This window comes from Heterodontus francisci, chromosome 36 (assembly GCF_036365525.1).
Source record: "Heterodontus francisci isolate sHetFra1 chromosome 36, sHetFra1.hap1, whole genome shotgun sequence".
NCBI classification, from domain to species: domain Eukaryota; kingdom Metazoa; phylum Chordata; class Chondrichthyes; order Heterodontiformes; family Heterodontidae; genus Heterodontus; species Heterodontus francisci.
In genome coordinates, this window is record NC_090406.1 from 10,919,435 (window position 1) to 10,933,891 (window position 14,457).

Consider the following 14,457-nt stretch of genomic DNA (forward strand, 5'->3'; position numbering starts at 1 on the left):
TGACCATTCCAGCTAATATTTAATTGGATGACTTAGCTTACCATGGTCAGTAAATTACGACTCAGTGAAGCAAGCAGTAATCACCACAAACCTAAATATGCCTCTTAAGCCCAAGAACAGGACATAGTTGAAACTAAAGGTCACTGACCTGAAACATTAATTCTGTTTCTCTCTCCACAGATGCTGCCTGACTGGTGAGTATTTCCAGCATTTTTATTTGTGGTCGAAACTAAACTGGTGTACTGAGTAAACATTCACCTAGCTTTGAGTATACAATTCCACAAATAAAACACAGCATTAAGTACCTGAATCTGGCAGGATACGGAGATCTCCCTCTTTGTAATCCTCCAGTAGCTGGTACATATATAGAACAGGGTCCTTTTCATACGTGATATAATACCAAGTAGTCATGACAGGCGCACGGGCCAATACCATCCCTCGCCATTCATTCTTCGATCCGTCATCCTTCTCAAACATGTGTTCAACTGCTTTTCCCACGATTAGCTCTGCCAGATCACCATCCATTATTTTTGTTCGACCTGTTGGAAAGCAGGAATCACAAATCAATGCAGTTGTAGAACAGTGCAGCACAGAAGGCCTTTCGGACCACTGAGTCTGTGCCACTCGTTCGAAGAGCAATCCAGTTATTCCACTCCCCTGCTCTTTTCCCATATCCTCGCAACTTTTTTCTACTTCAAGTATTTATCTAATTCCCTTTTGAATCTGAATCTGCTTCCACCACCCCATCAGGCAATGCATTCTAAATCCTAACCACTGGTTGCGTAAAAAAGTTTTTCACGTCGCCACTGGTTCTTTGGCCAAGCACCTTAAATCTGTGCCATCTGGTTATCAACCCTTCATCCATTAGAAACAGTTTGCTATAGTTGTGAAACTGAGTGTAATAATGTAGATTTGCCGAGCTACTCCCATTCCTGAGGATGTTATCTTTCTTGGGATGCAGTTTTATAGGTGCTGGCAGCCCACTGGAACCAGGTGTGAGCGGCCACGTGTAAGCTGGACAACGAGTGTTAAGAGGCTATTTGTGTGGAACATCACAGCTGAGCACAATTGTGTCCTCATTGGATGCCCACACATACGTTTTCTGAGATACTGACTTGCTGCTTTTGAACCCAACTGCAAATAACAAATGTACACAACTGCCTTTGTCCTTTGTCTTATATATTTCAAAGCAGAGAATGGGTATATCTATTGCTCATATCTAGGCTGTTTAGTGAATTTCTGCTTTGTTAAGGCAATGGCAAACAAAGACTAGGAGGAATATGCCATACAGAGCCAATTTCAGATATAAACTACATACTGCAGGAGCTGGGAGAAGTCGAGTATCGTTACAGACAACCAGAAAGATGTTGAAATGTTGCCCTTATTTAGAAAAATTACAATAAGTTCTGTAACCTAGTAAATTCTGTTGTGCTTGCATCCGATTCAGTTTATAGCCTGAACCAAATGGTCTGCCACGTTATTTGTCCATCTATCACAGGGATCCAAACGTTATGAAGCATCTCATATTTGCATTAGCAAGGTAATGGATTTATAGCGTATGCCAGGCATACTAACTCCTGCCCATAAGAACACTGGAAGCATAGGCTGGCCTGTGGAAACTGTCCTTAGTGTTAACCAGAGAAGGTTTCTGGAGAGTGCTCAAAGGGGGTTCCTAGGTGTGCATCAATATTTGTAGCAGTGATGTCCACCTAAAGAAGTGTTTGAAAATCACTGATTTCTAATACTGCTTTGCCAGGACGGTTAAAAATCTGTTCTCACTCTCACACACACTGCACTTAATGGGTCCATGAGTAAATGCAGCATCTGGCATGATACTATCACTGCACTGTGACAAGTTAACTACTCTTAGCCAGGTTAGCAGTGGTGGCACTGCTAGCATTAGCTTTAATCCAGATTCCAGTTCTGATTATGACTCAGTGATCACCGCTGGAAGGTGCACGTGTGTGGATTTTGAAGACGACAGGATAGGGCTCGTCACCGGCACAGACGAGTTGGGCCGAATGGCCTGTTTCAGTGCTGCAGGCTGTATGTCACTTGATGTGCCCAACCCTCCAATACAGTTGAAGCTCACTGCATAAGCTCACATGAACAGACTGGCTATCTGAGAGGTACTGCAGGACTACCGGTGCCCAAAATATCACACCACAAACTGGATCATGGTCCTCCAAAGGGAGAGGAAGGGCAGAAAGGTGGAGAAAACTTTTAGCAGGAAAAAAAATACAAAAACAAAACAATGTTGACTGAACACTCCATCAGCTAAATCCTATTTAGTTTCAGTCTCTAAAACTCAAGACTGTAATGACTCACATAAACTGTATAATTACTAAAAGCACAAAATGGAAGATACCAATAGGTAATTCAATCTTATTTAACACATAATGGAACATAGGTACTGTATAAAATGTCAACTGTAACTCACGCAATGGTGATGTTTCATTGTACACCCCACCCCTCTCCAGGGGTGGAAGCTAGATCCAGCAACAGATAGATGTACCAGATCTTAAATTAAACTAACTCTTGGAACATACAGATGGGACTTGTAAATTTCAGTTAAGAATGTCCACAGTCAAGAATGTTTACACTACATGATTGCAAATCTTAAAGTAAAGCAGAGAAGGCTTGGAGCAGTTATTAATCTGATAACAGTGGTCAACAGTGATCTTTTATATTTAGCCAATGTTGCAAACACACTATGCATATGAACCCAGAGTAGAAGTATAACGGAGATCACCACACTCCTGGTGGCATCTAAAAAGCGGCATCAGGGACTCTCTAACAATAGAGAGCATTGACCAAAATCTGTGTAAACTCACTTTGGATTTGGAGCACAGCTCTTTGCAGTTTCCTCCACTTCTCTCCCCTCCTTTAAGATGCTCCTTAAAACTGACCTCTTTGACCAAGCTTTGGTCACCTGTCCTATCATCGCCTTATGTGGCTCGGTGTCATTTCATTTGATAACGCTCCTGTGACGTGCCACGGGATGTTTTACTAATTAAAGGAGCTACATAAATACAAGTTGTTGTTGTTGCTGCTGCTGCTGTAGACTACAGGAAGATTTAATCTGATTTTACAAATCTCCTGAACATACATGGGTACCAGACCGTTGAAGCTGTTTTGGGCTTAATTACACATGTGCACATGCAAAGTAAAAGTACACAAGAACAAACTGTAGGCCAGCAATGAATTACTTACCAGTTTTATCAGGTAGAATTTCAAGTCCCGAGACCCTCTCATCTTTGAAAAGTTCGATCCCGTACACACAGTCAAATTCGTCATACTTGACCAAGAAGAGCGAAGGGTTAACTGGCAGCTGGTCCAGCACTGTGCCCTTCCACTGGGTCACCACTCCGGTCTTCTCCCTCCATCCGTGCTGCACTTTACTGCCAACAATACTGCGCTGTTTATAGGCAACCGGGTCACTCGAATCTGCTTTGGTACGCTTCCTTGGAGTTAAAACAGAGCAATAATAATCAAAATTGATCGGTTTGGTTTCATCACACCTTCCTGAGTAGACAACCAAGTGCATTTGGACAATCACCCAATGCCAATTACTGTATTATCAGAGACACAGTTCTCAAACATAAAGGACCCAAACTCCATATAGTTGGCAGCATTGCCAACCCAAATTTTTTTCTGAGTTTTGCAGTCTACACTGAATTCACATCACAAACAGGCCATCTATTCTCCACACGAGCCTCCTCCCACCTTACTTCATCTCACACTATCAACATATCCTGCTATTCTTTTCTCCCTCAGGTACTCATCTAGCTTCCCCTTAAATGCATCTATGCCATTCATCTCAACAACTGCTTGTGGTGATGAGTTCTACATTCTAATCATTCTGAGTAAACAAGTTTCTCCTGAATTTCTTATTGGATTTATTAGCGACTATCTTATATTTATGTTTATGGTCCCTAGTTTTGGACTCCTCCAAAGTGGAAACATCTTCTCTAAATCTACCCAATTGAACCCCTTTGTAATGTTAAAGACCTCTATCAGATTACCTCTCAGTTTCTCTTTATTTTTTTGAAGAGCCCCAGATTATGAAAGTGCCATTGATGTTTAAGCTTATAACCAATATATATGTTGGCATATTAGATACTTCTGTGCCAATTTGAAACACTTAATACTTCAACGTGTACGCACTAATGGATCTCCTGTGTTCAAAGTGTGCACTGGTTGCACAAAGGCTCCTAGGTTAAGTAATCTATATGCCCTAATAGGTGATTTTTGTGCATGCTTATTTTGTCAAGACAATTGCACTGCTTCTCTGAATGTGGGGAGTCTACTGGATGTATGGGCATCAAGTAGTATTGGGAAGAAGCTCACTCAGTGGTGAAGACGTTCCACATTATCAAAGGCGATCAGAGAGCAGGGTGTGGGGGAAGAGCAGAGGGCGGGTGATGGTGAGGGAAGGGGACAGCAGTGGGGGTGAGAATTGGGTGGAGGGGGTGGTGGGGAGAAACATTGTTGGATTTCCAGTTGCAATTGCACAAACAGGGAGTTTGAGCCCTCATCCGCGATGGGGAAGTGTGTGTGGGGAGGGGAGGGGGGGGGGGGGGGAAGGAGAAACAGCCAAGAAGGGTCGTGGGGATAGAAATCAAGAGTAAATCAGTAAATTGAGCAGTTAGCTCAAAAGTCGCAAAGCTGGTGACCTTAGGATCATACAGTGAACTGTATGCTTGGCAACAGAGTGCTGCAAGTTAGGCAACAAGTTTAAAGGGAGGCCAAATTTAAAAACAAGAAGAAGCATGGCACTGAGGGTCAGTGTGCTATTTGACACCAAGCTGGGGTCTGACACAGTTTTGAACAGCCCAGTATTTTCAGTACCAGTACCTGAACATAATGCTGCAGCAGCTTCTCATAGCAATACAGTCAATATTGGTAACTAGAGGGGAGAAAGTGGCTTCTGCCCACAAACCAAGACACTAACATATTCGTCAAACCAAAGGTTAAATACAAGACAGCATTTTTATTTTGCTTTAAAATGGAAAAATATAGGGCGTTGCAACCACAGAGAGAGAGAGAGAGTATTTTGAGTTTACTCAATCCATTACTGGACATAAGCCAGCAAGTAGCTAACACTACAGCAAATAAAAAGTAAACCAACAGTCTTTGGAACTGGCTTCTGTTAGTACTTAGCAACTGTATCCATGGTAGCAGAGTTGCCAGGGCTTATTCACTAGATGCAATACCAACGGATGTTACCATGGGACTCCAATCTCCTAATTACAATTTAACTTTATTCCACATTGTGAAATTTTCCTTGGGTCAGGTTTTGCTTCTAGTTGTCACAGTATCAGCCGAGGCTCAGTTGGTTGCACTCTTGCCTGAGTCAGCAGGTTGTGGATTCAGGTCCCACTCCAGAGGCTTGAAGACCATTAAATATCCAGGCTGACACTCTCAGTGCAGTACTGAGGGAGCACTGCACTGTTGGAGATGCCATATTTTGGAAGAAATGTCTGCCATCTCAGGTGGATGTAAAAGATTCCATGATATTACTTCAGAGGAGTTCTTCCCCACCCCCCTTGGCTAAGAAGAACTTTGGACATTGAGGTCGTGAAAGGCAATCTGTATAACTTAAAGTCTTTCTTACTTCTATAACATTGGTGCTTTGGACATGGAGATTGTTTTTGTACCTATTTCAAGAGAGAGAGAGCTCCGTGCAACACTTGACCTTCAACTTTCCATCAAGGTTAATCATGCTGGAATAAAAACATAAAATGCTGGAAATATTGAGCAGGTCAGGCAACACCTGTAGAGAGAGAAGCAGAGTTAACGTTTCAGGTCAACGACTGTTCTGATGAATGGTCATTGACCTGAAACAGTAACGGTTTCTCTCTCCAGAGATGCTGCCATTACCTGCTGAGTATTTCCAGCATCCACAGCATTTTCTTTTGTGTTAATCATGTTGGGGTCTCTGGTGTGTAATATAAAACCCCACAGTGTAAACATGCAGGGCCAGCTCTGACACACAGGAGAGGCAGCCTTTAAAGCATTGGCGATTTTTTTTGCTCCATTAGCGAACATGCCTTCCGCTCTAGAAACTCCAAAGCTCTGGAACTTCCTCCATAACTCCTCCACCGCTCTCTCCTTAAACCTACCAATTTGACCAAGCTTTTGTACACCTGTCCTACTATATCCTGGTGTCAAATTTTTATTTGTTATCACTCGTGCAGTGTCTTGGGGTGTTTTACTACCGTAAAGGCACTATATAAATGCAAGTTGTTGACGAGGGTGAGTTTACTGAATCACACTTTTGCATGATGGAGGATGGCCAACAGAGTTTAAACACATCTGTAGTCAGCCACCCTCCAGTACTGTAAAAACAGCCCCGTGCCAAACTGTACACAGGTACATTCAAAACCTGTAGAGTTTCCTCCACTCTACTGTGGGGACATTTCGCATTAAACTATCTTAAAAACCAAGCTGCCTCAAAACTCGACTGCAGATTCCTAGCATTATGAAGCTGCACCACAAACCCACCCACGTGTGCCTCAGGCTTCATTTCAGTCTCAGCTTGACAAGAGCTGGAGTCTGAAATTAAATGCAGGAGGAGGAAAACATCAGTAGTATGGAAATGTAAGGGCAACTTGTATATAGCAACTGCTCTAGACAGCACAACAGCTGCAGTGTTAAGAAAGCAAGAAATAATAGAGGAGTCAGAAATTCGGAATGCCAAGGCTGTTAAAGTCATTGATGATTCTGCCTCCTATTCTTCCATTGCTATTACTAATGTGGTTTGCAGCAGGACGCCAGTTAAAAGATGACAAATGGACAGGGACAAAAGGGAAAGAAAGAAACAAGGGGAATGCTACAGGCTGATCCTGTCCTCATCCAATGCTCATGGTCCAAATCCTTTTCAGGAGGGGTCACTGAAATAGTAATCAGGAGCAGGAAACCTGCATTGAAATTTTCCTTCAGGGACACTATGATCAGCTACAGCGTCCGCATGTCACTTGTCTAAAACCCACTAATCAAGCAAAATCCAAGGATTAAACCTGGGACTTCCTGAATTACCCTAGCTACAGCACCATACCAGGCAATCTCAACTAGCCTTAGTGTCCTTGAGTCACAGGCACCCGTGTAATTATACCCCCTGCAGTATATATCCTAGTCAATTATCAATTCTTTTAAAACCTGATTCCATCCCTGCGAAGCGGCTTGAGACATTCTACTACTATATAGATGCAAGCTGTTGTTGTATTGTCAGGACAAGGAAAGAGGATCAAATTTGGGTGCGAGGGAGACTGTGAAGAGGACCGAGCACAAATCAAGCTAGATGAATTGACAGCTAGAGTTGGCAGGGTTTAATGTAGATTTGCCTACTCAAATCCTCCCAAAAGACTTGCGAAATGATCGGAGCAACAAAGCTAAACACCCAAAATGTAATTTAGGCAGGGCTGGAAAACATTCCACCGCAGACTCGCCTGGGGCAAGTTCACAGTTAAGTGTGTAGAGAAACAAAGCCACACGCTGTCCTGTGAGTTAAGGGCTTACTTTAATATACACCCACCATCACCACTCCACCAACCACCCCCCCCCCACCCCCCCCCCCCCCCACCCCGCTCCCAGTTCCTTTCCCTGATGCCATATTACATCCATTCCTTTTGCAGCTATTCCATCCACTGTTAGTGTTGTTAGCCGCCTGTTTTTAACCAAAACAATTACTTTTTTTTCAGTGCATGATCCAGAAAGATCTAGAACAGGGTTGTCCAACATACTGCTCGCAGGCCAGGATCCGGCCCACGGATGGAAACTGTACATGGGCTGTTCCTCGTCCACACCAGGGTCCATGACTGGAGATGAGAAATTTTCCATTGCTTTCTTCTTTCAGATCAGCTTTTTAAAAAAAAGATCGCCATTCACTTTCACAGCTGACAGGTGCTGACACGGGAACAGCAGTTTCCCAACTGCGGGGTTTTCCAGTGGGTTCTGACGGAGAAAGAGGGGGACGGACGACGACCAGAGGGAGAAAGAGGGGGAGGGACGACGACCAGAGGGAGAAAGAGGGGGAGGGACGACGACCAGAGGGAGAAAGAGGGGGAGGGACGACGACCAGAGGGAGAGGGGCGACGACCAGAGGGAGAGGGGCGACGACCAGAGGGAGAAAAAGGGGAAGAACAGAAAGAGAAAGAGGGTGAGAACAGAGAGAAAGAGGGAGAATAGAAAGATGGAGAACACAGAAAGAAAGACAGAACAGAGAAAGAGAGGCGGAGACACAGAGACCAGGAACGACAGAGAAGGGGGACAATAAGAGAGGGCCAGAATACAGGGAGACAGAGACAGACGGGGGAAAGAGAGAGCAATCAAGATCACTCCTGACAGAATGACATCTATCTGGAATACTCCGCATTGCTACATCAAATGTGTCAGCAAACATTGACTTGCGCAAGCAAAACAAATGCCAGGTATATCACTAAATCAGTGTTCAACATAGTGAAGAGAAAGTAGGTCAATAAATTAGTCTTCTCATTTAAAGCTTCTTCACAAAAATGTACATTTGTTGTTGTTTTGATTAATAGTAAGATAAACTTTTAATGCCTTTATCTTTCCAAGATTCTCTCACCGGCCTCCTACGTAAGACAAAAGTTGTAATGTGGCCCCCCCCCCTGCGAAAAGGTTGGACAACCCTGATCTAGAATAAAGTAGAATGTCAAAAGTAAAATACTCCAGAAGATGCAAGTCTGAAATTAAAAACAATCTTGGCTCAGTGAGTCAGAACAATGTGGGCTCCAGTCCTACTCCAAGGATTTGAGCACATCATCCAGTTGACATTTCAATGCAGTACTGAGGGAGTGCTGCACCATAGGGATTGCTGTCTTTCGGATGAGGCTTTAAGCTGAGGCCCTGTATGCCCTCTCAGGTGGATGTAAAAGATCCCAATGGACCACTCAAAGAGGAGCAGTGGAGTTCTCCCTGGTATTCTGGACAATATTTATCCCTCAACCAACATCAATAAAGCAGAATATCTGGTCATTATCTCATTGGTGTTTGTTGAACCTTGCTGTGCAGAAATTGGCTGCTGTGTTTCCTATATTACAAAAGTGACTACAATTTAATTACTCTTCATTGGCTGTTCAGCACTTTGGGAGGTCACAAAAGGCACCATCTAAATGCACTTTTTTTTAAAAAAAAGATACCAGATGTCCAATTTTTGAAACTAGAGATCCAGTTTCTCCATTTCTGCTACTTATGAAAGGGTTATATTTATGTAGCACTTATTTAGTTTAGTTTAGAGATACAGCACTGAAACAGGCCCTTCAGCCCACCGAGTCTGTGCTGACCATCAACCACCCATTTATATACTAATCCTACACTAATCCCATATTCCTACCACATCCCCACCTGTCCTTATATTTCCCTACCACCTACCTATACTAGGAACAATTTATAATGGCCAATTTACCTATCAACCTGCAAGTCTTTGGCATGTGGGAGGAAACCGGAGCACCCGGAGGAAACCCACGCAGACACAGGGAGAACTTGCAAACTCCACACAGGCAGTACCCAGAATTGAACCCGGGCCGCTGGAGCTGTGAGGCTGCGGTGCTAACCACTGCGCCACTGTGCCGCCCTAACTGGCAAAGTTTCTTTTGCATTGATACCCAACTGCAAGTCTCAAAGTACTTCACATATAAGGAGTTACAGTGAAGTGAAGGATTTGTACGTTGACAATAATGGCCATTTTGCATAGGGCAAAACCCATCAGAACTGGAAGATGTCAAAGATGAACAGCTTTAAGCAATAAAATGCTGAAAATACTCAGCAAAGCAGGCAGCAACTTTGCAGAGAGACACACACACACAGTTAATGTTTCAGCGCGACAGTATTTCATCAGGACCGAAAAATGTTAGACATGTAATCAGTTTTAAGCAAGTGCAAAGACAGGGAAAAGCGGGGGGTGGGGAAAGGAAAGAACAGAAGGTTTGCGATAGGGTGGAAGGCAAGAGAGATTAAATGACGAAAAGGATGATGATGCAAGGCAAAAGGAGGTGGTAATGGGATCAGTAAAAAAACAAAACATGTGTCCAGAGTTTTAAATGACAATAGAATCATTACTAGCAGCTGCTGTCTGAAAAAATGGGGGTACAAGTTATGATGTGAATTTAATGAATTCAATATAGAGTCCGTAGGCTATAAAGTGTCTTATCGAAAGACAAGGTGCTTCTTCTCGAGCTTCATGGAACAATATACAAGACCAAGGTCAGAGAGGTCAGACTGGTGCGGAGACCCAGACTAGTGCGCAGACCACTGGGTCCTTGACTTTAAGCAAATACAGAGCCGGGGAAAAGGGTAGACAGGGAAATAAGAGGGAAAGGATCACATGGAAGACAGGACTGATTAAATGACTAAATTGGATGGGACAAGACAAAAGGGCTGATCATGGGACAAATAAAGAAACAAAAGATGGGTCCAGATTTTTTCCCTGCCCTCCCTCCTTTCCCCAGGATAGTACTTGCTCAAAAGCTTTAACATTTTGCATTTCTGAGGAAAGTTCATCAACCTGAAACGTTAACTCTGTTTTCTCTCCACAGATGCTGCCTGACCTGCTGAGTATTTCCAGCATTTTATGGTTTTTATTCAGGTTTCCAGCATCTGCAGTATTTTGCGTTAGTTTTGATGTTAAAGCAGACCGAGAGCGTGAGCTTGGAGAAAATGAATGCAAGCTTGAGATGCTGCATCTCCAATCTCAAAATCAACATTGTACTCCTCAGACAAAAGAACATCTTAGAACAGGTTACAAGGGTGAAATGACATCGAGCAGGCAATAGATGAACTTGGGGGAGCGGGAAGACCAAAATAAGAGTCAAAAAGGAGAGCTTTTAGGAGACTTTTGACAGCAGGGGTGGGGATAGCAAGGCAAGGTCATTTTGACAGTGGTTGCCCTCCAATGGTTTAGTTGAGGAGCAAGCAGTAATCCTGAATCAGATCGTGGTGCAGGAACACCACAGGCTGGAACTTACTTCAATAGACTGGACTGTCAAGACCCAAACAGAGTCCAAGGTCCATACTTCAGGTTTCCTAACTTTTCAGCTGATATTCCTTTGAAGTACAGCGACTTATTTCGGTAAACGCAACAGCCAATTTGTGCGCCAGTATAACAGAAGAACTTCTTCGAAGTGTCGATTCACTCCACATGACACCAAGAAATGGCTCAAGACACTGGATACAGCAAAGGCTATGGGCCTAGATAACATCCCAACAGTAGTACTGAAGACTTGTGCTCAGGAACTAGCCTCTCCCCTAGTCAAGCTCTTCCAAGACAGCTATAACACTGGCATCTCTCCAACAATCTCCACAAAAAGGACAAAATCAATCCAGCCAATTACGGCCCCATCATCAGCGAAGTGATAAAAAGTGTCACCGACAGTGCCATCAAGCGGCTCTTACTCAGCAATAACCTTCTCACAGGTGCTCAGTCTGGGTTCTGCCAGGGCCACTTGGCTCCAGACCTCATTACAGCCTTGATCTAAACATGGACAAAAAAAAAAAGAGTTGAATTCCAGAGACGAGATGGGAGTGACTGCCCTCGACATCAAGGCAGCATTTGACAATGTGGCATCAAGGCGCCCGAGCAATATTGAAGTCAATAGAAATCAGGGGAAAACTCTCCACTGGTTGTCTGAGTAAGTATTTAAAAAGATAAATGGGAAGCGCCAAGAAAGAAGTGCTTGTTTGCTTCTTCCCTGTGGACTGAGTGTGAAACTGGAAACGAAGAAGAAAAACACATAAAGAGCAAAAAGAAAAATGGAGGAACAAGCAAACCACGAGGATTTCAGACAACCTTCCAAATCCGTGACCTCTACCACCTAGAAGGACACGGGCAGCAGGTGCACAGGAACACCACCACCTGCAAGTTCCCAAGTCACCATCATGACTTGGAACTATATCGCTATTTCTTCACTGTTGCTGGGTCAAAATCCTGGAACTCCCTTCCTAACAGCACGGTGGGTGTATCTACATCACACGGACTGCAGCAGTTCAAGGCAGCACCGCACCACCACCTTCTCAAGGGCAATTAGGGACGGTCAATAAATGCTGGCCTTGCCAGTGACCACTCACATCCCATGAACGAATAAAAAAAAAAGAGGAATGAGGAGAAGTAGACCAAAATCTATGTTGTTTATTATTAGAGGACTCATTACTTGTTTAAGACTTACTATGGACATTTTGTAACACGGTTAAATGCAAGGTTAGAAATATTTAGTTATATATTTTGTGGGCGAGACCAAAGCAAGGGGCCATAAATGTAAGATAGTCACTAATAAAACTAACAGGAAATTCAGGATAAACTTCATTTAACCAGACTGTGATCAGAATGTGGAAACGCGCAGGTAGTCGAGCTGAATAGCATAGATACATTTAAGGGAAGCTAGTTAATCACGTGAGGGAGAAAGGAATGGAAGGCTTTGGTGATAAGGTTAGATGAAGAGCCGGATGGGAGGAAGCCCATGCTGGAACACAAACAATGAAATGGATCAGTTGGGCCGAATGGCCTGTTTCTGCACTGTACATTGTATGTTTATAATAAATTCAAATAGGTACCATATGGAACTTCAATCATTCGTAAAGCATAGTGTGCTGTTATCAAAAAAGGCCAGATCAATCCCTGCCAAGCTTCTGTTGCAATATATACACCAGCTCCATCTGAAATTTCACATGAACCTTTAACTGGTGGCGAGCAGATGATGATCTGGTGAATCAAATGTGGCTCAGTGCATGAACGTTCTAGAAGGTTGTCATTGCCTGATTCAGAATGCAGAATTTACAGTATTCACCTTCAATTTAACCTGTAGAGGAAGTGCAACCTCAAATCATCAAATTAAAAAGTAGGAACTGCAGATATAAACTAGTTTTGAACCACAATGTGCAGAGAATGCCTGACGTACAGGGAAGGGGAGGGTGAGACAACTGTAAGTTATCTGATCCACCTGGCTCATTCCCATTAAAGCTTTTTTTTTAAAAAAAACTCGTGTCTCACAAAAAATTCTATTCCATACCGTCCCCGTATCAAATCTGTATCCTCAGCTCCCTGAAGGGTTTCGCGAATTAAACCAATGTGGATCAGGGATGTGCAGACCAGAAGATCCTAGGTTAAATATCTGATTGGTGTTTACTTAGCAGAGCTCAATCTGGGTGGTAGAAGAATGGCAGGGGAGGGAAGGGGACGAGAGAGAGAGAGAGAGAGAGAGAGAGGGGCGCAGGGCGGTCAGGGCACTGGAGGAGGGAGGGGTGGTGAGGGGGCGAGAACGAAGCTGAGAGAATAAAAAGGGGAGGGTGGAAATGAATGAGAATTCCTGTCCCTGATCACTATCCAAGGAACTATCCCTTCCTGGAAGAGACAGAGTTTGCCTCCAATGCCTCTCATGGCAGACAATTCACAATACTCACTCTCTGGGGTCAGCTATGACTTGGGGATAATCTGCAAAGAGAGATCCCAGTGTTCATGGAAAAATAACTTCAGGATAGAAGGGGTTCCTATAAATAAAGTCAGCATCCTCCTCCCTCATCAGGTGGTTTACATTTCCTTTTGACAAAGAGTCATTTTTTAAAAAATAGTCTACCAAGTTATCTTACAAGCTGATGACTCTAAATCAAAGTTTTCACAAAAGGAATTGTCATGGGAAGGTCAATATCTGTGAGCTGTATCCTCTGAGCTGTCAAACCTTTTGGCAAAAATAAAATTAAACTCATTCATGCTTGACATTTCAATTCACCAATGGCCATCCTACATAGAAGCATTTTTGAAGTCATTAATCTCCATCTGTGTTCATTTTCAGGGCATCGTGTTACTTATAAACACAGCATGATTTGGGAGTGTTAGACAGACTTTCAACTCCCGAAGCCAGGTGTTAACAAAAGAAGAAATGTCAAGAATACCATACTGCATCCATAGCTGGAAATCCTTTTGCAACTTCCCCAATATTTTTTGCACTTTTCTCCCAGCCCAATCCCCCCCCTCCCGAAGGTGCCAACTCTTAGTGGGGGATGCAGAGAGAATTGGCAGCCCTTCAAGTCTACTCATCCAAACGACCAATCTTCATGCTGAGCCTGGACAGGGGGCATTGGCAGGCGAGCTGACTGGAGGGGCTCCGCTGCAGACCTCAATTCTGTCCTTCCACTAATGCACTTTCTATTGCTGGACCAATGGAGAACAATCATGAGTGGGAAGTTTGGCTGACTTCTCGAACCCAGGAACATAAATACTAACTAAGGCACTTTCACTTCTGCCCCGGCTCACCACAGACCAAGGATCATGCTGTGACGTTCCCAGCCTGTACAGTTCAGTACCACATTTGGTTGCGTTACTTACCCATTGAGCCACTGGGGAGACCCCTGCACAATTATGCTAACCCTGTACATCATCTATATTACTTAGTTTTTGTTTGTCCAGACTGTTTTGATTGGTCAGTTTAAGAGGCGCATCTGTTG

General features: G+C 43.6%; 1 protein-coding gene across 3 annotated transcripts in view; it reads right to left on the minus strand.

Annotated features, from left to right (window-relative positions):
• The window catches only part of LOC137351585 (spindlin-1-like), a 63,272-nt gene that overhangs the window by 7,056 nt on the left and 41,759 nt on the right, over positions 1–14,457 (minus strand). For all 3 annotated transcript variants that reach the window (XM_068016161.1, XM_068016162.1, XM_068016163.1), the window contains exons 3-4: positions 3,214–3,464; positions 306–539 (exon numbers count right to left, since the gene is read on the minus strand). In XM_068016161.1, the coding sequence (XP_067872262.1) occupies positions 306–539; positions 3,214–3,464 (485 nt within the window). The remainder of the gene's footprint in view (positions 1–305; positions 540–3,213; positions 3,465–14,457) is intronic.